The sequence below is a fragment of the Gouania willdenowi genome, chromosome 21 (assembly GCF_900634775.1).
Source record: "Gouania willdenowi chromosome 21, fGouWil2.1, whole genome shotgun sequence".
In the NCBI taxonomy this organism is placed as follows: domain Eukaryota; kingdom Metazoa; phylum Chordata; class Actinopteri; order Blenniiformes; family Gobiesocidae; genus Gouania; species Gouania willdenowi.
Genome location: NC_041064.1, coordinates 31,800,915 through 31,823,051, shown reverse-complemented (window position 1 = coordinate 31,823,051; position 22,137 = coordinate 31,800,915). Strand labels below are relative to the sequence as shown.

Here is a 22,137-nt window from a genome sequence, read left to right as displayed (position 1 = left end):
AACACCTTTTCCGCAAATACATGTTACTTGACGTACATGGTCACATGACGTGAGGTACCTGGTCATATGACCACTTGTCTCCGAGAAAACATGACGCGGTACGTGTGGACAGAGGAGGAGACGGGACATTTATTAGCATTATACTTTACATACTTTATACTAATTATTAGTAAAATGTTAGATGTGAAATAAAGGAATACAGAGTGTTATAAGGAGGTTTGGAGCATCCATCTCCCTGCAGAAAAGTCTATATATTTTTTAAGAATTATTCCTTAATTGTGACGACAGTGGCTCTACACAGTTTCTCCATGTTTGTGATTGGTCTGATGCTGCAATCTCCACCCATTTCACGAGAGCGTACATGTAGCCTGGCTGAATTCAACTGGCTTCGGTGAACATATTTACTGTATATCCTGCGTCGTAGAACGGGGCTCTCTGACAGAGAACGTCGGGTTAGGTGAAGTCCGCTAACAGAGATATCCCAGATATATTTATCAGGATACACTCATCCAGCTTCATAGTACAGGCCCAAAACATCTACACAAGTACAAAACTGAGAGTAAAATTACATCAAACAACCTCAAAGACACAATAACAGCAAATTGACTTCAAACATCACAAAGTTGAACCAAAAACACACGACAACAAAGAGACAATAAAAAACATACAAACTGATCGAAAACTTGCACCAAAATGACACATAACAGCAAAATGGCAACGGTAAGATGTGAAACCACAACTAGAAACTTAGTCAGACACAAAAGAAACAGCCACAAAAAAATGCAAAATGACCAAGAAAGCAGCATAACTTGTGCCGTTGAGTATTGTCTAGTTTGCTCCATTGTTTCGTGTTTTTCCCCCCGCATTTATTAATATGTTTAATTTCTCTTTTTAACCATAATGGGAATTAAGAAGTTGAATGTGGTAGAATCTTTTTAGTCCATTATGACATGGTTTTAAACAACAGTGATGACAGATGAGTCAGTTCTCCTCCTGCTGACTGATCCTCAAACACTGAACCTTGTATTTCACATTGACACACTCTGATTATATATATTCCTCCTCATCGTATCACTCTGTTTATAGTCGCAGAAGACTAAAACGTGATTATATAAAAATTCATAAAAATATCTTATTTTCCCACAGAGTAATGAAGTGTGTTTATCTCTGCTATCTATCATTAATAATCAAATTATCTACTGCAATCTACTCATGATGGGTTTTGGAGATTAGAAATCATGCACCTCCCTCAGGCTCAATATAGCTTTTATCTTTAGCAAATTCATATCACATCCTCTCCGTGTTTGATGAATAGGTTTTTTTTTTTTTTTTTACACCAAGATAAATGACACATAATAAATCATTTATTATTGACTTTAGTGTGTTAATGAACAATTTCTTGGAAGTTAGTTTTGAACTCATGAGCATGGAGGGAGCGTGTCACGTTCTGCTGATAAGGAATATGATATTTGTACTAAATTCACTTTTTAAACACATCTGTGCAGAATGTTTAATGTGCTTCTCTGAGAAATAAAAAAAATTAATAAAATATTAAGGATGTCTCGATTTTTCCCTTCCGATACGATATCAATATTGCAGCCTTGGGAATTGACCGATAGCGATATTGATCCGATACAATATCAGCACAAATCATACATACTTTTATTACTTATTTTGTAGTGTAGAATGTAGCGCTGGGCGATATATCGAGATTGAAAATTTATCGGGTTTCCTATTTTGACAATATAGAAAATTACAATATCGTCTATATCGATTTTTTTTTTTTTTTTGTAGCTTTTTTTGCATCAAATAATTATTTTAGGAGGTGCTGTTTTTGCTACTTCTCAGAACAGCATGAAAAGTACAGTTAGATGGATTACTGAGTGCGTCCCAAGCCACACCACAGGACTCACTCACACGTGCTGTCCCTTACAAGGCAAAAAGCCAAAAGTGTCACATTTTGTGCAGCTGTTTGTTAATCAATGTGTCTGTGTGACTTTTTTTTTAAATCAGCAAATTTAACCCAGAATTGTCTTTCTGCTAAGACTTTATTTGAAATAAAAATTATTATCGTATATTGCTGTTTTGAGAAAAAAATATCGAGATATGAGTTTTGGTCCATATTGCCCAGCTCTAGTGGAATGTTAGTTACGGCTTGATCAAGTGATGTTACTCAGAGAACAACAGTTAGCAACAGTAGGTATGAGAAAAACTGACCCATTCATTTATTTTTTAACCTTTATCTAACCAGGAAAGTCGTAATTATAGGTTAATAATACAGGAGATTAATAATCTCCTGTATTATTAACCAATTGGTTACATAAATGTTAACCTTCAACATAATATCTATAGTATTCTATAGGCGTGTCCCGATTCAATATTGATATTGGAGATTTTAGATGCAGTTTGATAAAATCCGATATTCGTTTTCTGGCTGATATCGGACCGATATCCGATATCAATATCGGATCAGGACACCTCTATAAAATATTATAAATAAAACCCTTGTGCATTAATGAAATGAATAATAAATTATTGCACTGCACGGTTTCAGGAGGAAATATTCCTCTGTGCCTTCAATGACCTATGACCCAATGATCTAATCTTTATTTTTTATTTTTTTTAAATAATCGTTACTGTTGAGTATGCTATTTTCATGTTCATAAAAAATATAAATATTTTCTCAGTGAAAAAAAAAATGCAAAAATAAATCTCTGTACAGTGATGCAGTTTATTAAAAAATGGACATGAACATGAAACACAAGAATACTCACTGTAAAGTAAAAAAAAAAAAAAAAAAAAAAAAAATGGCAAAAAGACAAAAAAAAATACAAAATTAGACCTGAATACAATATAATAAAGACACAGAAAACAAAGGGTGCAAAACAATTAAATGATACAAAAATAAATATACCAATTTTTTCTTTTAAAGAAAATAGAAAAATGATAAAATAAGACCAAAAAACACAAAATAAATAAAAGAGCAGCAATTTTCAGTAAATGATTATAAACTTTAACTAGTGCTGGACAATATATCGTGAGATCAAATTTTCTTTTTTTGGCGATATAGAAAATGACAATATCGCCTATGTTATGATTTATACAATGACAGTACAAATAACATGATACAATATTTAATATTATTCATAGAGTAAAAATATTATCCTTCTTTACAATGTTTCCATATTTCTGTGATATATATTTTATTGCTTATTTTGTATTACAATACTGGTTTTAGGAGTCTGCTTTTGCTACTTCTCAGAACAGCATGTTCTGTAGCCACACTACAGAACTCACTCACACATGCTGTCCCTTATAGGAGAAAAAGCCAAAAGTGGCACATATTGTGCAGCAGTTTGTTAATGAATGTGCCTGTGTGGAATTGTCTATCTGGTAAGACTTTATTGAGTTAAAAATATTGATTAATACTGTATATTGCCAATTTGAGAAAAAATATCAAGATATGAGTTTCGGTCCATATCGCCCAGCCCTACTTTGAACCACCAGGCTGCTAAACATCACCCAGAAATGCTATTAAATGTGTACATTATATATCAATAATATTTATATAATTAATTCAATATATATTCATGTTTCAGTTTCTGATTAAAAAACAGACTGGGGACCAATGCATTACGTTTGCTCTGAGCGTGATGGTCATCCTTTCATGGTTTTCCTCTGAAAGGACTCAGTGTTCAGAGACGACAGTGACGAGTTCAGAACTATCACCACTGTCTCCATCAGTACTGACACACACACATCAGAGACCCACAGCAGGTTCCTTCTCCTGTTACTGACCAATGGGACAAACCAGAGTCCAGTTATTAATAAGCTTTAATCCCGACTTACAATTTTATCTTAAATAGAACTCCAAATTTCTTTAGGGAATTAACAAAGTACTATAATATATTTTAACTCCATTTAGCTTAAAAGGGCAGTATTATTAAAAAAAAAAAAACAAAAAACACTTTATAATGTTTTTTCTACAGTGATATAAATTCCTTTAGCCTTATTCAGAGGACCAAAGTTGAAAAAGTTCCTCCCTACTTTGTTATTCCACATTTTGTAAAAAGTCAGCTCCAAACGGCGAGTTGGATTTTTCTTGCATTATGACGTCACAATGCGGAAACTCCTCCTCCTGACAATCCTGGCCCCTCCTACCCTATAAGAATGTGAGCTTCTTCCTCTATAACTACCTCACAGGTAAATCAAACACTGCGGTTTAATATAGAATATATATGTTGTACTTTGTTGTCATATATGCAAAGACACACAAAATGTCATTTAACCCCTCCCTGAGGAGCAGTGGGCGGTCATGGTGTAGCACCCAGGGAGCAGTTAGTGTTAATATAAGGGACTGATCAACATCCCACAGTGATGGACCTGGGGGTATTTCATCAAACCTAGCTCAGGGTTAAGTCCAGGTTTAATCTGAGAGTCCTGCTCCATTAAACCGGGTTCTAACCGGAACAGATTTCATCAAAAGGAAAACACCTTGGTTACCATAGTAACAGTCCGTGGGTCAAACCTGCTCCTGACCAGGTTTAAGCAGCAGGCTTTGCTTAAGCTGCAGACGCACTCATGAAACCACGTCATCATTATTAAAGAAGTCATTTAGTGATGCTTTAAAACACTCAATAAAGATCTACAAAAGAAAAAAGGAGTCAAAAAGATTTCTGTTAAACTTTTTTTTTTTTTTCAAATACTGCTTTAATTTGGTATTTTAATGGAAAATTAAACAGAATATCATGGTAAGTGTTTAAATATGATTTTAAATTGATACAAATGACGATAGAATCATGTCTTATTACATGTTTAATGTGTACTGTATTCTTAATGAGATATCACAGTCTCCATGTGTTTAAACCATCAGTAATAATAAGGATACGTGCGTATCCATTGCCTCCGTTAACCACACGGCATAAATGTCCATTTATTGATCTGAGATCAATAATGAGAAACCTGTGGATATATAGAGAGAGAGGCTGTTCAGGGACAGTCACAGGGCAGAGCACTAAGGCTCCCTAATGAATAAAATACACTATCGCTTTTTTCGGGATGTGCCCGCAGTGCACACACCTCCCGTGCACAGCTCACCTGCACCTACACCGTCCACAGTGTTGGATGTGACATCCATCGGCGCACACAGCACCGCTGTGCTGCTCCTTCCATTCATTTGAAGTTAACGTTTAGTGCTGAGTTCAACAAACTATTCATCAAACACTCACAAGTCTCATAAATTACATATTATTTAATAGTGAGTTACATCATCTCTTTTATTAAACGCTGACAGGTGTTAAAAAACTTATCAAACGCACACGATCAGTGTGTAATCCCCTGCTTCAGTGATAAATTGACTAAATAACACCATATTTAACTCTTTACTACTTTTAAAATGTTCAAACCAGACACTTTTTTTATTCTCACTGCTCAGTAACAGATGAAGTCACGTCCTGTTGGTCTCAGCAACGTTTCTATTGGCTGCTTATTCACTCACTCTCTAATCATTAAATCTGTGATCGATCTCATGGGTCTAATGAAGACATGTATTTAAGCTAAATACTGTCAGCTGATTGGCTCAGCTGGGGAGCTTCAAGCTGAGAAAAGTTTGATGAAATGGGAAAAGCCAGAATCAAAGACAGACCAGCTACAAGAATTTAAAAAAAAGTGTTTGTAGGTGTGTTTAGATTTTAGAAAGTGGGAATTTAACAGATGACATCCCAACGCTTTCTGATTTAAAAGATATAAGGTGATAGGATATGGTATTTAAAAGATAGGATACAGAACAATAAGACACAACACAACAATGCACTGTGACGTGGGATGATTAATATTACTTTAAATGATAATTTTTTTACCAAAGTTACCAATGTTCACTGTGTTCGATCCAATTGATCCATCTTTGGAATGCAGACATTAGTAATTTGTATCTTCCAGTATTATCTGCTTACTTTTAATCATCACTGAGGAGATGACTGTTAATCTTTGGCTGTGTTCAGATGGTTGTCTGTCCCATACTCATGATCACGGAAAATAAAATTCATGTTCGTATACAGAGAAAGCAAAGGGACTTGCTCAACATCCCACAGTGATGGCCCAGGTAGGATTGGAACCAGTGACCCTTCGATTAGAGTCGCTAGTAGGAGTTTGACAATATCTCAATATGGTGATAATATCACAATGTTTTCTCGCACGATTGATTATCGATATACTCTCGCTATGTATCAATGCTTTTATATATGGCCACAATAAATAGCTTTGTTCTTAATGATTTATAGAGCAATTACTTGAATGTCCGCCAGGGACGCGCGAGTCGCGGTAGCGGCATTCAAGCGGGTGGAAATCCCCAGCGAAGAAGACAAACAATGGGAGAGAAAATGGCGTGGTCGAGTGAAAGAAAAAAGTTGAGAGATGCACCAGTAGCATTGAAGTCAAAAGTGTGAAGTCATTTCAGGTTTTACAGTAATGAGGATGGAACAAAGCTGGAGAAGAATAACGTATAGTGGGAACACCACGAACATGCACAGCCACTTGCTACGGCACCACCCAGAGCTAGTGAACCCAAAAGCCATGGCTGTTAGCAACCCTGCACGGACCAGCATGGAGGCTCTATTTCAAGCAAAACTCCCCTATAACTCTCCCAGTGCCAAGGCCATCACACACCCCATCTGCAAAGATCTCCAGCCGTACAGCGTAGTTGAGAATTTTAGCTATGACATACCCAGACGAAAATATTTCACAGAAAAGAAAATACCAGCATTGTACGAGGAGACCAAGGCTGGAGTAATGAATGCTCTCGAGTCGGCAGAAAGAGTGGGACTTACCTGCGATAGTTGGACCTCAAGGGCCACGCAATCTTACATTACGATCACTGCACACTTTATTAGCGATTGAGAAATCAAATCATACGTTCTTCAAACTCGTGAGATGCAAGAACCTCACACTGGCGTCCACATTGCAGAAGTACTTCAGAAAGCAGTGGACGAGTGGAAGATTGACACAAAGCAGCCTGTGGTCATTACAGATAATGCGTCAAATATGACTGTAGCTATGGAGCTAACCAGCTACCAGCATGTACGGTGTTTTGCCCACGTGTTAAAACTTGCATCACAACACGCACTGAAGGTAAACACTGTAGCCAGGCTTCTTGCCAAGATTAGAACGATCACAAACTACTTTCACAGAAGCACAATCGGAGCTCAAGCACTGAAAAGGAACCAGTCACTCCTTGGCCTAACCCCACACAAGCTAATCACGGACATGTCTGTTCGTTGGAATAGCGCCTATGAGATGGTCTCTCGGTTTCTCAAACAACAGCCAGCCATCTGCGCTGTTCTCTTGTCACCTGAGGTAAGACATTTTAGTTATATAATCATTGTGTATGAGCTGAGCTGTGGCTGCTATTAATGTTAGCTGGTGTCTAGAAAGTAATCGTCTTCATAGTAGCTGTGGACCTGTTTCTGGTTATTTTTGTTATACGATAATTCATTCATTTGTGCATTTATGTAATGTCTATAATGTCTCTGACACAATTAATGTATAATGTGCCCATGTTAAAATGAATAAATATTGATGAAATTGGATCCGAACAAATAATATTCAACAACACACATTCAACTCATAAAAGAATATACATTTTGGCACACACATTTCTACAATTAATGTAAGTATTAGTATCTTTTTTCTCTTGTGTTTTTAAGGTGAGAAAGAATGTAATTGACATCTCAAATGCAGAAGAGATAGTGGAAGCGCTCAAACCAATGCTTGTGGCAACAAACATCATGTGTGAGGAAAAGAGTCCCACCATTTCCATCACTGCCCCACTTCAAGCTCAACTGCTAAGTGACACTGTCAGAACTTCTGAAGATTCACCTCTGGTTCGAGACATTAAAGGGGGTATTATGTAAAATCGACTTTTTCAAGATTGATATCATGTTACTATGTCATTCCCTCATTCAAACATGCCTGGAGTGTTGCCTTGCCTCATTCATGCATATTTGAGTAATCTTTAAAAACTCTGACAGTATCCATTTTAGGTGTACAGTAGTCCCTCGCTATATCGTGGTTCACCTTTCGCAGCCTCGCTGTTTATCAGATTTTTTTTACAGTGCAATTTTGGATGCCGTTTTTTTACAGCGTATGAATGCGCATTGTGTTCTGTGTCCTGATTGGCTAATGCTGCGTTCACCCACCAGCCCACCAGCGACGCATCCAACTCAGTGAGTTTCACTGCCTGCAGAAGCGAAGAGCTGTGCTCCTTTTTCTCCTCTTATAAACATAAACCACCAGTGAAAAAAGCTGGTATGATTACCGGATAATGCTATGCTAGCTCAGTGCTACAGAGAGAACTTTTACCTGCTACTACCACCACCGCGCTGATTCTCTTCCACGCCAAATCCTGCCTAGTCCAGTCCTGGTTATAAAGGCCGTGTCATACAGCTCCAGGTGGTCACACACAGCTTCTACTCCATGGTTGAATGGGTGAACAGACCGATGTCCGTGTTGACGACCTGACGACATTGTCAACAAAGACTGAATGCGCTCGGCATCAATGTCTGATCACTAGCAGTGTGACTCTGAAGCGCTATATGTTTGAAAACAGGTTTATGTTGTAAAATCTACAAAAGTTTGAACTTTGAGAGTGTTTAACCAAGAGAGAAATGTTGATTCCTGTCTGAGAAAAGTGTATAAAGTGTGTGATGAGGGGTTTTACAGTCTTAAAACATGCATAATAATTGTAAAAAATAAAGCTGACTACTTCGCGGATTTCGCCTATTGTGGGTTATTTTTAGAACGTAACCTCTGCGATAAACGAGGGACTACTGTAAATACGCCTGAGTCCTCCAAGAAACGCCCCCACCTCCTGGAAATGCCTCTGACCTTTCGTCACCGCCCATAACAGAGCGCCTCTCACCCGCATCTTGAGCAGACAGCAGCAAAGCGTTTTATTACAAAACATAGCTTCATAATGATGTAATATGGGCGACCATGGCTCAGGTGGTAGAGGGTCGTCTTCTGATCGAGAGGTTGGGGATTCGATCCGAGTACCTGACTATGTGTCGAAGTGTCCTTGGGCAAGACACTGAACCCTAAGTTGCTCCCAGTGGTCGACTAGCGCCTTGCATGGCAGTCCTGTCCCACTGGTGTGTGAATGTGAGAGTGATTGGGTGAATGAGTTGATATGTTGTAAAGCGCTTTGGGACTGCTTCAGTGTGGTGATAAAGCGCTATATACAATCAAGTCCATATGTGATTTCATAGCAACATGTAGCTTCATAATGTAACTTAACTGTTCTTAGCCAAACATCCAGCTCCAAAATTGAACTATTTATGTTGCTTTTAACAAAAAATTAATTGTTAATCAAATGTTTAACTGTTGCCCTTTATGATAAAAAAGATTGTGCATTTTATGTTATATTTATGATTTAATTAAACATAGTTTGATTATATATTACAGAAATGCAAAATGTAGCTTCAAAATTAGGTATATTTATTTATTGATTTATTTATTTATGACAAGAATGTTGAATATTACCAAGCAGAGATCTTGTAAGAGCCTCTGAACTCTCTCAGGTTTGTCTTCAAAGTCATTTTCCAGGTCAGACGCAGGATCAAATTCGTACGTATGCACAATATCCTGCATGGCCATTGTTCACAAAGTGATAAAGTGTAGCTCCTTTCCAATAGTCAAATTAAAATGTACCAAAGATCGATAATAGTTTCAAAGCGTGTGGAGGAGATGCAGTGGTGTTGTGATGATGCCACAGACAGCGTGTCAAAGGGGCGTGTCGGAACAGGTAGGAGCTTCTTAAAGAGACAGAGGCCTATTTCAAGGCCATGATGATACAGCCATGATGCAAGAGCAAATGTATTCAAAGCAGTTATTTTAATTTACTGTATTTACAGACCAACATAAGGTTGCATCATCATTGTAGTGTGCTATAGAATGATATGTGATTGAAAAAAGCACAATACCCCATTTAAGGGTGCCATTCACCAGGATCTCCTCAAGAGATGTACATTTTTGGAAGAAAAGGATCTGCTGCACATCTCATCAGACCTTGACCCACGATTTAAATCGCTGCGCTTTATGTCACCTGAAGAAGTGCAAAACACTTACGCCAAGCTACTGTCAAAGGCTGTAGAATGTAAGGAGGGTGCACAAGTACTTGGGCAGCAACTACAGGAAGACTCTGAGGAGATGCCTCACACAAATGGTGACAAGGACAAAGCGGACTGTGAGCTCGTTGCACAGAACGCAAAGAAGAGAAAGTCTGCACGAGTGGACCTGCTGGGTCAGACCTTCAAGAACGATTCATCCGCATCGTTTCAGTCAGAATCAACCAGGGCCCTTGCGGAGAGAGAAATAAAACAATACCAAGATGCTGCGTCTCTTCCACTGACTGAGGATCTGCTGTTATGGTGGAAAAGTCAAGCCCATGTCGACCCTCTTCTGTCCAAACGGGCACAAATGTATTTGTGTATTCCCGGCACTAGTGTAGCAGCAACTGCGGGAGACAACATCAATGATAAAAGATGTGTGCTCACTCCTGAACACGCTAACCAGCTGCTCTTTCTTAAGAAAAACATGCACATTTAACATGGGCAGTGGGCATGTATCTGTCCAGTGAATCCATTTTGCAGAAAGGTTCACAAGAAAAATAAAAACAAAAAGCTTTTGTTACATCAATCTGAAATCTGTTTATACCATATGCACTTTAATTTCTGAAGAATGTGAATATTGATTTTATTGTATTTAAGATTTATTTTATTATATTCAACACCTTTTGTGCTTTTTCACTAAAATGTGCTGGTAAGTCACTGGTAAGAAAGACCCTATTTTTTGTTTACAGAAAGCACTATTGGAGATACTTATTTGTTTACATTGGTATGTTGACACTTATTTACAAAAATGTTGCACTAAAATAGTGTCACTGTTCATAGGACACTTTTTCAACTTATTGTCTTTCGGAGATATAAAATTAAAAGTGTATTTTTTTGTTTAATCTTTTTTGTCTTGTTGTGTCATAGATTATCGTAGATTGATTTCTGACCAATATATTGATAATTGCAGTATGTATACATATCATGAGATAATCATTATAGTGAGCTTTGTATCGCGTATCGTATTGTATCGTGTGGTATCCAGAGGTTCCCACCCCTAGTCGCTAGTATGGAGTTCTCAGATAAAGATGTTGACATCTAAACGGCTCTAGCCACGTGCCAAAACACTAGTCGTTTTTGTTTGTTTTTTCAGTGACGGAATAAACCAACAGTAGCATGAGTTATAAATAAATGTAAGTGTGATATATATATATATATATATATATATATATATATATATATATATGCAATATCCTGTATATATAAAGCGACTAGTGATGTACCAAAAATTCAGTCATTAAAACACTTTTGTCACAAAAATAACTTGTTGGAAACAGGATGTTGTGTTGACACAAGCTAAAATGGCCACCAGCACGCACTTGTGGATGTATTAGAATTAGGGATGTAACGATTCACTCAACTCCCGATACGATCCGATTCACGATACTGGGCTCACGATACGATTCTCTCACGATTTATTTTACAAAATGGGACTGTAGACAAATTTTTTTTTTTTTGGGATAAAAAACTAGAAAATGCTGTACTATTTTCCTTTTATTTTTCATTGTCAAAAGAATTCCTTGATAAACTATTCAAAACAATGCAATTTAACTAAAAATAAATCTTGAATGAAATAAATAAAGGAATAATACAAATGAAAATGAAGCCTATTAATTTAAATTCTGGTTCTATAATAAACAATGCAAAACTGCATAATAGTTATTTTTCTTTTAAAAGTGCAACTGAAAATGTATTTTGTGCCTTAACAATTGGACTTTAAAAAAAAAAAAACGATTGCACTGATTTACGTCATATTTGTTTGAACCAGCAGAGGGCGCTGGTAACACAGTGGTCGGTTGGCATGCAGATATCTTGCAGTGAAGAAGAGAAGCTATGCTAGCAGACAGAGCTAATAGAAAAGCGTGACTTTTACAGATATTCAAGTAATATTACAGATCTTCTTTCGGTGCTAAAGGGGTAAATAATCATTTATTAACATATTTAAGAGTAGAAGGTAGCCAGAAAGAAAGTATTAGCGGACTCCGCCCGCCGCCTACACTCTGCTGGTTAAAAAAAGTACTGCGATTCAATTTTCAGAAAATCGATATCGACCGTGATACCTATGAATCGATTTTTAACTGCCTTACGATTAATCGTTACATCCCTAATTAGAATTGATCTGAGCACTAAAGACTCTTCGAAGCAGACATAGCACTGAGTGAAAACAGTGATTTTTGTTACTGCATCACGTAGACACTGTAGCTACGTGTAGCCCTCAGCGTCGACACAGACCCCTACGCCGTAGCCTCACATACGCCTTGATCCGCGTTATAAAGATAATTACTGGAACGTGGGAACAAAGCAGCGCACACAAGCAATGAATTATCATTTTAATTTATTTCAGTTTTCTGCAAACAGTATGTTTATTTTTGGTTTTGGACAAGAATTTTACATACAAGTCCTAGAGTGTGTGCTCACAAATAAGGTTTGTATTATTTGTTTATTTGAGTGGGACAGTGTGCATTAATGTACAGCCAATTATGTAAATACACAGGATTTAGCTAAACGCTAATTTCCATCCGTAGTCCCATAACAAGCGAGGGACATAAAAATGAGTGTATTGGAGGTGTTTTTAATCTAATGTAATATGTCAATGATTACATGCTGCTCTGTTTGTATGAATATGTAGTGAAAGTAGGACTGGGAGATTTTGCCTAAAAAAAAAAAACTGTGATTTTTTAAAGAAAAATTCGAGTTTCGATTCGATTTTTGATTTTTTTTTTTCCAATGTACTTAAAAATGACTGCATACATCAGATTAGGGGTGTTGAAAAAAATCGATTCGACGGTATATTGCGATATTACGTCACTCGATTCTGAATGCATTCATATCAATTTTTTTAATTGAAAAAAAAAAATAATATATATATATTTTTTTTTTACATTTATTTTTTCCCTTTATTTAACCAGGAAAGTCTTTTCCATTGCAGGAGACAATGTAACTGCACAAAGAAGTGCACTGAAACCTGGGCATGTTGACCAGCTTGTGTTTTTTCACTAAAATCTAAAAGGAAAATTCTAACTTTCTGCATTTATTTGTTGTTCTAGGCATATACCTCAGTAAAGTCACAGTTGGTTTAAACACCACAGGCAGATTGTATGTTATTTTTATTATATTTTAAGTTGTTGGCACATGGCATGTTAAAGCCAATGTTTTGAGTGTAAAATATGCCAATAAAATATATTTCATACATAAAGTTCTAATGAAGGTGTTCAAATTTACAGATTAGTTGTTCCTTAAGTCATATTTATAAAAAAAAAAAAAACTTTACTATTGGGATCATATCGTGACCTATGTATTGGGATGCGAATTGTATTGCCAGATGCCAGGCAATACACACCCCTACATCAGATATATTGTGAAAAGTCAAAAGGCTCCTGTAAATCCACCACAGAGATGCAGTGAATCTCCAGGAGACCAACCAGGGTCTGAATCTCCAACATGTTTTTAACTTCCTCCAATGACAGCTCCTTCATATGTAGAATTTCTCTGCCCCTTTCACGATTATCTTAATATTTTCCATCTTCTGTTTGGCCTGGTCAGTGGAATTGATCACATATGCAATAAATAAGACTAACTTATCCAAAGTAATGTTCCACTGATATCCTCCTTCCTCTGATTGATCAACATTGTTAGTTTTTTCCCTCTCCTCTCTCTGTTCCTGCACTGTTTGCTTTGCTTCTGTTACAATCTTTCCCATTATCTCTCTCTTCTTTTTCCTTCTGCACTCTTTTCACTGTTTCAGCATAGCTGATGTCATTAAACCTTTTTCCTTTCTCCACTTCCTCTGCTTTCTTCCTTATTTCACATTTTCTGTCCTTAACTCGGTGCTCCCGTCCACAGTTGCTATATTTGGCCTGCACACCTTCAATGCATTCCTCAAACGTGTGTTCCTCGCTGCAATTTGGACATGTCTGGCTACGGTAACCCACAAGGACGGAACGCAAAAAAGTCCAAATAAACTGTCGTGGGAAAAAAAAAACAAACTTGAATTTGCAAAATAAAAATTTTAGCTCCAAATTTGATAAATCGATTAAATAGATTTTTTTGCCCAGCCCTAAGTCAAAGCTTCTCCTCATCTGTTGATGCTAAAAGAGACCTGGAAATGTTTTATCAGAATCAGAAAAGTTTATTTAGCCAAGTACAGTTTTAAAAAACAGCACAGGGACTCAGTAGTCGGTGTGCAGAACAGAAAACACAAAACACAAGCCAGTAACAGTAATAATAATAATGATAGGTATACATGATAAATAAAGGATAGATAGAGGATCAGGATAAAGGATAAATTGTTTCTTTTTTTACTTTTATCTTTCTTTTTTTTCAAAAAAAAAATATATGTATATATATTTAAATAAATATAAATATATAAACATATATACAGTGGTGCAGGTAATATTGACTTTATTGAGAGCTTAACAGTATTCCTGATGACTGATTTATCATTTGACTATTACTATTTTTTTCCGTTCTTTATATTGAGCTGCCATCGTTTAATTGTAGTTAAACAATGTAGTTGTAGGACTGTTTACTGTCCAAATGTTTGTTGTTCACTGCTTTAAACTAAATAAATACTTGGAAATACCATACATTGATTCTACTTCCAATGGTTATTGGTGTCTTTTCAGTGTGATTTGCCTCTCTGTCTCACAGTGTGCACATCTATGTAGTATTTCTACTAAAAAAAAAAGCTGTGTGTAATAATTGCAGCAAGTTCTTTTTTTAATAATGTGTTATGGTTTCATTTATTCAGACTACTTCGTTTCAGGAAATTCACTTTGAAATTTACTTTGATCTCCTGACATGTTTTGATTGCCAACTGTCAGTCTTTCTCAGAGGTGTGTGCTGATCGCTTTGATGTGTCCTTATGTGTTCTTTCTTCAAAGTAAATTTCCTGAAAAAAGTTGTCTGAATAAATGAAACTGTAACATAAAAACTTGGTATTCAGATGAAGATTTCGGATATTTTCAAATGTTTTGCCCTAGTAGTGGAAAATTTTGTGCTTAAATTTAATTGTTTTTGAAAAACCTCATGTGTAGAGTTAACACATTCTCACTCCCAACTGGACACATATTGGCGTTCAGCAGGGTACCTATGGCGTCACTATCTGACGCTAAGGGTCTGCCTTTTTTTATTCTAGTGAGAATTTTAACCATAACTTAGGGTTTAGTTTAGGGTTAGGTTTAGTTTAGGGTTGGGTTTAGTTTAGGGCTAGGTTTAGTTTAGGGTTAGGTTTAGTTTAGGGTTAGGTTTAGGTTTAGTTTAGGGTTGGGTTTAGTTTAGGGCTAGGTTTAGTTTAGGGTTAGGTTTAGTTTAGGGTTAGGTTTAGTTTAGGGTTAGGTTTAGGAGGCTTATTTTAAAAAGTTGCAGTGAAAAAAATCTTACGAACCCTTAGCGTCACATAGTGATGCCAAGGGTAATTCCGGAATGTCGATATGTGACGAGTTGGGAGTGAGACTGGGTTGGTAGAGTGGTCAACTAGTTGATAAGGCAACACCAGTGAAGTCCACAAGGAAAACAGTAAGTTAGCAACATCCCATAGTCTCAGAGGAAGACGGACCATTTACAGTCAGTACGTGGAATGCAAAGATTCCCAGAGGAGGGAAAACAACTTCAACTTTACTTAATTTCCCACCTGAAAAAACGCCATAGAAACATTAGAAGGAATATGAAACAGCAGCTGCACACACGATTAGAAAAAGAAGACTCTATCTGTAGAAATGTCAATTTCAGTCTTTAACTTTCTAGGTAAACAGCTGCATGTTGAAAGTGTCAAATGGATATTTTGGATTTTGTTTGTACATTCCACTATCTTTATCTGTCTGTCTACAAGGATAGGAAAATACATTTTTAAGGTCATACTGTCAATAACTAATGACCTTTTTTTAGTTTGACATTGACATTTGTCATATTTTATGTAAACATTTTAAGAAGACCTTTTGTCTCAAAAAGCTTTTTCTTTCTTTGAACGAGGGATAGATGTTTGCTACTAGATTATAAAACATTAACTTCTAATTTTGTGAATACTAAAGGTTAGCAAAAAATCTTTTGGGATTCGTTTCACATTTAAATTCAAGGAAAAGCCATTGTTTATTTCCAAGAACTCTGCCGGAGGAGTTTGAAAACAATCAGATAAGTAAATGCCAACGGCTAAGAGTGCATCTCTACTCCCCGTTTATCACATAACCATCTACTAATAACAAATAATGGGCTGATTTAGGACTGAGATCTACCCATTTGGCTGTTTCTGAAGTGTTACAAAGAACCGACTGTTCCGTTCTGTAGCTTTTCAGAAAGTTCTGTTGGTTTTCATCATGTAATCACCACAGTAGTTAAAAATGCAGAGCAGAGGAGGCGCAGAGTCACAGAATCAGATGAAACTCAAGACGCTGCCCGTTGGCCCACTTACAGTGACGGACTTATTTACATTTCTCAGGTGGCCGAGTTGAGCGGATACATTAGACAGTGTCGGTGACCAGTGACCTGTCAAACATGACCCTCTGTGGGTTTGTGACCTGCAATCTGAGCTCAGACTGGGAACAGGGCAAATTACCAGTGGACAGGGTCACAACAGCCCCCAATAGTAGAATGGACCAAACCCCAGTCTCAGCCATACATTTAAAACAAGTCGTTGGCTTTTGATAATCTTATCGCTACTTTGATATAGTTGACACCTCGAATGAACAGAAACAATTCTTCGGTGTTGGCCTAAGGCAGATGTGTCAAACTCAAGGTCCAGGGGCCAAATCTGGCCCTCTAAAGCTCCCAATTTGGCATGCAGGAGAAAGTAAAAACTGACGGTAAAAACGACTCATTGTGTAAATCACTGGTTCTCAATCACAACAAGCCCCAAAAGGAAAGGTTCCAGAGACCGGGGACCCCCACTGTATCTGAAGGTGGTTGAACACAAACATGAACAATGAAGAACAGTCATGTGGAGACAGGGTCATCTATAAGGGAGAATAAAGGAGAGCTTTTTGGGGTCCATCCATAAAGTCAGTAAAATGATGAACCATTGTTCTATGAATCTGTGATAACCACATTTATTTATTTACCTGAATAATATACACTGTTATCCAGGAAGTTTACTATTATTTGGGCCATAGTACATAGTCATCTTAAAGATGTAAATCATTGTTTTAATCAGAAATAAAATGAGTTAAAAGTGTCCAAACATGGTGAAATGGGTTTTTAAAAACCACAGAAAATGGTTAAAAGGTGGTAAAAAGGGTTCAAAGTGTCAGTATTGAAACAATTACTTTAAGCTGGCAGATAAAGGGCATGGCAAATTGTGAATGTGGTTGAATTGGGTGAAATAAGCATGAAATATGGTTTAAAAAAAAAGGGTTAAAAGTGACAATGACGGGTCAACATATGCATGTTGAGTGGTGGAAAGGGTTAATAAGAGCTGGAAATGTCTTAAAAGTGGAAAAAATGTGCAGAAAAGGCACACAAATTTGATGGAGAAGTGGCAGAAATGGGAGAAATGTAGCAACAATGCATTAAAAGGAGCAAAAATATGGCAAGAAAAAGTGATGAAAATAGGATAAAATATGAAAAGTTTAGTGTAGTTGCAGAAAATGGGAAAAAATAAGCAACAATGGACTCAAATTGTCTCGCGACCGCAAATAGGGTCCCTACCCCAAAGTTGAGAACCCCTGGTGTAAATCACCAACTCAAAAGTAAATGTAACCATGTCGGAAACAAACTAAATAAATAAATAAATAATAATTCAGTTGTAAATATATCAGTTTCTCCAAATACACAAATTCTATGAAACTGCACACTTTTTCCAGGGCTCACAGTTTTCCCATGCCTATATCTCATGATGGCAGCACGGTGTACGTTTTAGGCCATCCTCAGGTCTGAGTGAGGCATCAGGTAACAGGAAAACCTGTCACTTATCAGACCAAATGGACTCATGACTCAGCAAAACCTCTCAGGTGAAAAGTCCTCACTTGTCAAACCAAACACCGTCAAATGACACGGCCTCAGGCTTCACAATAAAAGTCAGACTAAATGGCCTCAGGCCACAAAACCCAACATGGCATTTTATTTTGAAGGAATATCTTGGGCAAAATTTTCATTAGGGGCACCTTTGGGAGGTTGAAAATCATGAAATTTAACGTTTGTAGTAGCTCACTTATGTTAGCTGTGTTGTATGAGCAGTAGTGCTGAATTTTTCATCATTTTCATTTTACACAGCGTTGAATGATGAAGGTCTTTCCACTTCTTTACCTTTTAGTGGTAACGAAGTGAGTGGAAAACACGAAAGTTGATCACAGCCATCACACACTGAGGTACAACTCAATGGCTCCTGTTGTAGTACCTAATGTCTTTCATTGCCTTTTTAAAAATGTATACCAAAAAGTTGTTCTCTGGTTTCCATGGATACAGTTGATGATAACAGAGTGGAAAGGAAAAGAAAAAGAGCTGAAAATCGCCAACTAAACCTGCATTACAAAAAAAAAAAAAAAACAAGCAGAATAGGAAAAAATGATTTTTCTGCTTTATGAAGCAATGCACACTAGATATTTCAGTGGGTAAAATTTCTCCTGAAAACAATGTTAATAAATGCCAAATTTGCCCATATATGAGGGGAAAAATCTAACCGTTTGGAAATCTGTAAATTCCATTTTATGTTGAGATAGCTGATTGCTTCTTACCTCCGTTTATTTCCAAGGACTCCTGCAGTCTGCTCCCTGCTCGCAGGATGGCAGCACTAAGTCACGCCTAACCAAGGGTGATGAGACGTCTACGTATATGAGGTTTTTGGATCAAACCAGGAAGCAGAGACTGTTATTTTATCAGTTAATTATATCAATAGAATGGCCAATGTCTAATACTTAAAGGCACACTGTGTAACTTTTGGCCACTAGGGGCGCTAGACCTGTAACTTTTACATCAAGCGCCCCGAGTGGCCACAAGTGCCGCAGCACTGTTGCAAAAATCAACAAACAGTCAGTGGGGCCAGCCTACCTTGTCTTTTGATTGTGTATGCTGACAGTAGTCGACCTGTAACTTCAGGAAAAGGATTGGCACTAAGGGCTGGGTCGGTCGGGCTGGGGTGCGAAGCGGGGCTGGGCTCGCGCCGCGGCTGGAGGAGCCGCCGCCGGAGGCCCAGCGCTTACTCCCTGACCTCGCTGCCATTGTCGGCCCCCTTCGCCGGGTGGCGGTTCGGCGGCCGGGGGAAAGGCGACCCTCCTCAGACGCAGTTTTAAACTTTTTGCTTGCCTCGGCCATGACCAGGAGTCGAACAGGCAGAAAAATACCAGCAAAAGCCTTTAGCCCAATGAGCCTGTGGTCACGTGACTGCTGTAAAGTGATACATTCTCCAGGTCACATGACCCGGCCAAAGAGAGTCCGTCTCACCAAACTTACATAGTCGGTATTTCAAGAGGGATGCCCCGCTAGGAGCATTGATACTGTCAAGCGCTATGAGGAATCATTTAAAATAACTCATATGGGTCAACTCTTTAGGTCACAAAGTCCACGGTGTGCCTATAATTTTAAAGACAACATTGGCCGATATAGAAAACATGCCGATAATATCTTGCATCACTAATCAATCTTTGGGGTTATGTTTACTGGTATTCTGACAACCATGGATTACTGGGAGCAACACAAAGAGCTGCACTCCATCGTGGAAGCTGTTCCCAGCCCTGATGGTTTGATTTGAACGCCCTGTAGTGCCTGTGTGCGCGCTATGATATCTAATTATCTAAAAAATGTGGTCCGACGACTGCTTTCGGAGATCTAAAATCAACAGCGGAGCTGTAGAAACGTGGCAAAAGCAGATAAATCACAAGGAAGGTGCAGAGTGGACAGTGACCCTCGACCCCAAGGCTTTGGAAAATGCACAACATTGACTTTTAAACCCAACAACCTCCTAAACCACAGGCAAATATAGGACACCACAAGGCAAAAACCAAAATGGAAATAGTTTTGTCTTACCTTACCTTTCGTCTGATCAACAATGAACTAATGCTACATATTTTACCCAGTTTTAAAAGTTGGTTAAGTGTCATTTCACTGCTTTTAAAGCAAATATTTGTACTTTTTAGGGCTTGAATAAGTGAATAAATGTAGAAAAATAACTAAGACTTTATCTCAGCAAAACACTGATCTCTAACAAAACGTTTTGTTATGATGAGTTTTATGGGTTGTATCGCGTAAAACAGCCTTTTGGTGGGTTATTGCAGAGATAATGTATTCTCTTGGAATAATATCCTGCAGATACAGAAAATAAAACATTTAAATTCAAAGACAAAAAGGTTTACATCACAGTAGTTTGATACTGGTAAAACTACAAGAGTACAAACTTACTCCCTTTTATATCAATCAGTTAAATAAATAATAATAAGTAACTCTTTTCATACACAAAAAAAGTGATTAACAATAGAAAGAATAGAGTAAAAACATCAACCCAACATCACCCCAGCACCCACGGTTTGCAAAAACAGACAGTGGAAGTAGACAGAAACATGGAAAATAATAATTAATTAATTAACGTTCTTTGGAGTAAAAAACATTAATAAGTTTTGTTCAAAGGTTATTGTAAAAGGTGTGTTTTAAATGAGGATTTAAATATTATCTATAACACTGAGGCTTTCTGGATGCTGTTCTTCTTCAAAATAAAAGCACAGAACCTTTTCGATAAATGTGTGACAGCAGATGCCTAGACACGTCCTAAAAACACGTCCGTGACCCACTTTTGGGTCCCGATCCACATGTTTAGAATAACTGGTCTAAAGGCTGTGAAAATGAAAACTTATTTCTACCCACTTCAGTAGATTTTCCTGTTGTAACTTGTTGCAACAACATAGTCACTAAAGTCTTGTTTCTGTGCTTTTTAACATATTTGGACAAGAAAAGAAGGTCAAAGTAAGAAGATAGTGTAACTTTACCTTAATGATGCTGCTCCGACGCGGTGCTGCCTTCACTGACTCCAGCTTCACTCGGTCGGAGTCGGACTCTGGTCCTCCGGGGAGAACCACTCCGCTGCGCCGGCCACGGGGCATTCTTGGCGGGATGAAGTCCGGAGCGTCCCCGGAGCCGTCAAGCTCCGACATATCAGCGAGGAAGAGACGCTTTGGGAGGTCGGTGTGTCCAAGTTTTCTTTCTTCGGTCGTGCTCGGACCGCATTAACGGAGAAATGTCTCGGGGTGGGTGTAAAAACGCATCTCTGGGGAGTCCTGGTCCTGGATCCTCAGACCGGGAAGGACTTGCAGGTTTCAGGCTTCAGGCTGGAGCTCTGAGCCGGTCTCCATGCTCCATTCAGCGGGAGCATCAAGCAGAGACACGCAACAAGTCGGCGACGCGCAGACGGAGCCAAGCTGCGATTCTCTGGAGATCCAAAGAACCGAAGATCCAAAAAAGCGAAGATCCAGAGGACCAGCCAGGTCTGTCAAAGTGCACCGGGAGTAACAGACGATGGACCACAGCGTCCGTTTTTGTTTAGTTATTCCGCTCAAATGCAAAACAGCGACTACTGACAAGGACTAAAACCCGACTGACAGCGACTCTGAGTCAAACCGAGCCTCCCCAGCCTCCGCCCCTCCCGCCCAAACGCCGCCCCGACAGCCGACTGACGGCCACACCGACCAATGCGCGCCCCCAGCGGACACTGTGGGGTGGGACGGGACTGACGGTGGAGGTCCGAGAACGCGAGCAAAGACTGGGGTTGACTGAAAAAAAACTTTGTTTGTATGACATTTGTGAATTTTTATTTCACCATTATAGTTTTTTTTTTTTTTTTTACAGTTATAACTCTTTTATTTTTACAGTCTTGGAATGTCATTGGGATTGTTTGTACAATATTAGTATATTGTTTGTACAATACAATATCATGTTTCTACAAAGTAATATAATGTGTGTACACTATATTGTTTGTACAATATACTTTTTGGTTTACAATATAATATCATGTTTTTACAATAAACGTATATATATATATATTAACAGTTAATGCCTCTTT

At 38.0% G+C, this 22,137-nt stretch overlaps 1 protein-coding gene across 1 annotated transcript in view; it reads right to left on the bottom strand.

Moving 5' to 3' along the window:
* LOC114455466 (inactive phospholipase C-like protein 1) overlaps positions 1–21,683 on the bottom strand; it is a 103,239-nt gene extending 81,556 nt beyond the window's left edge. The window contains 1 exon segment of the mRNA XM_028436724.1: positions 21,068–21,683. Coding sequence (XP_028292525.1) covers positions 21,068–21,232 — 165 coding nt within the window. The 5' untranslated portion in view covers positions 21,233–21,683.
* Positions 21,684–22,137: the final 454 nt, after the last annotated feature.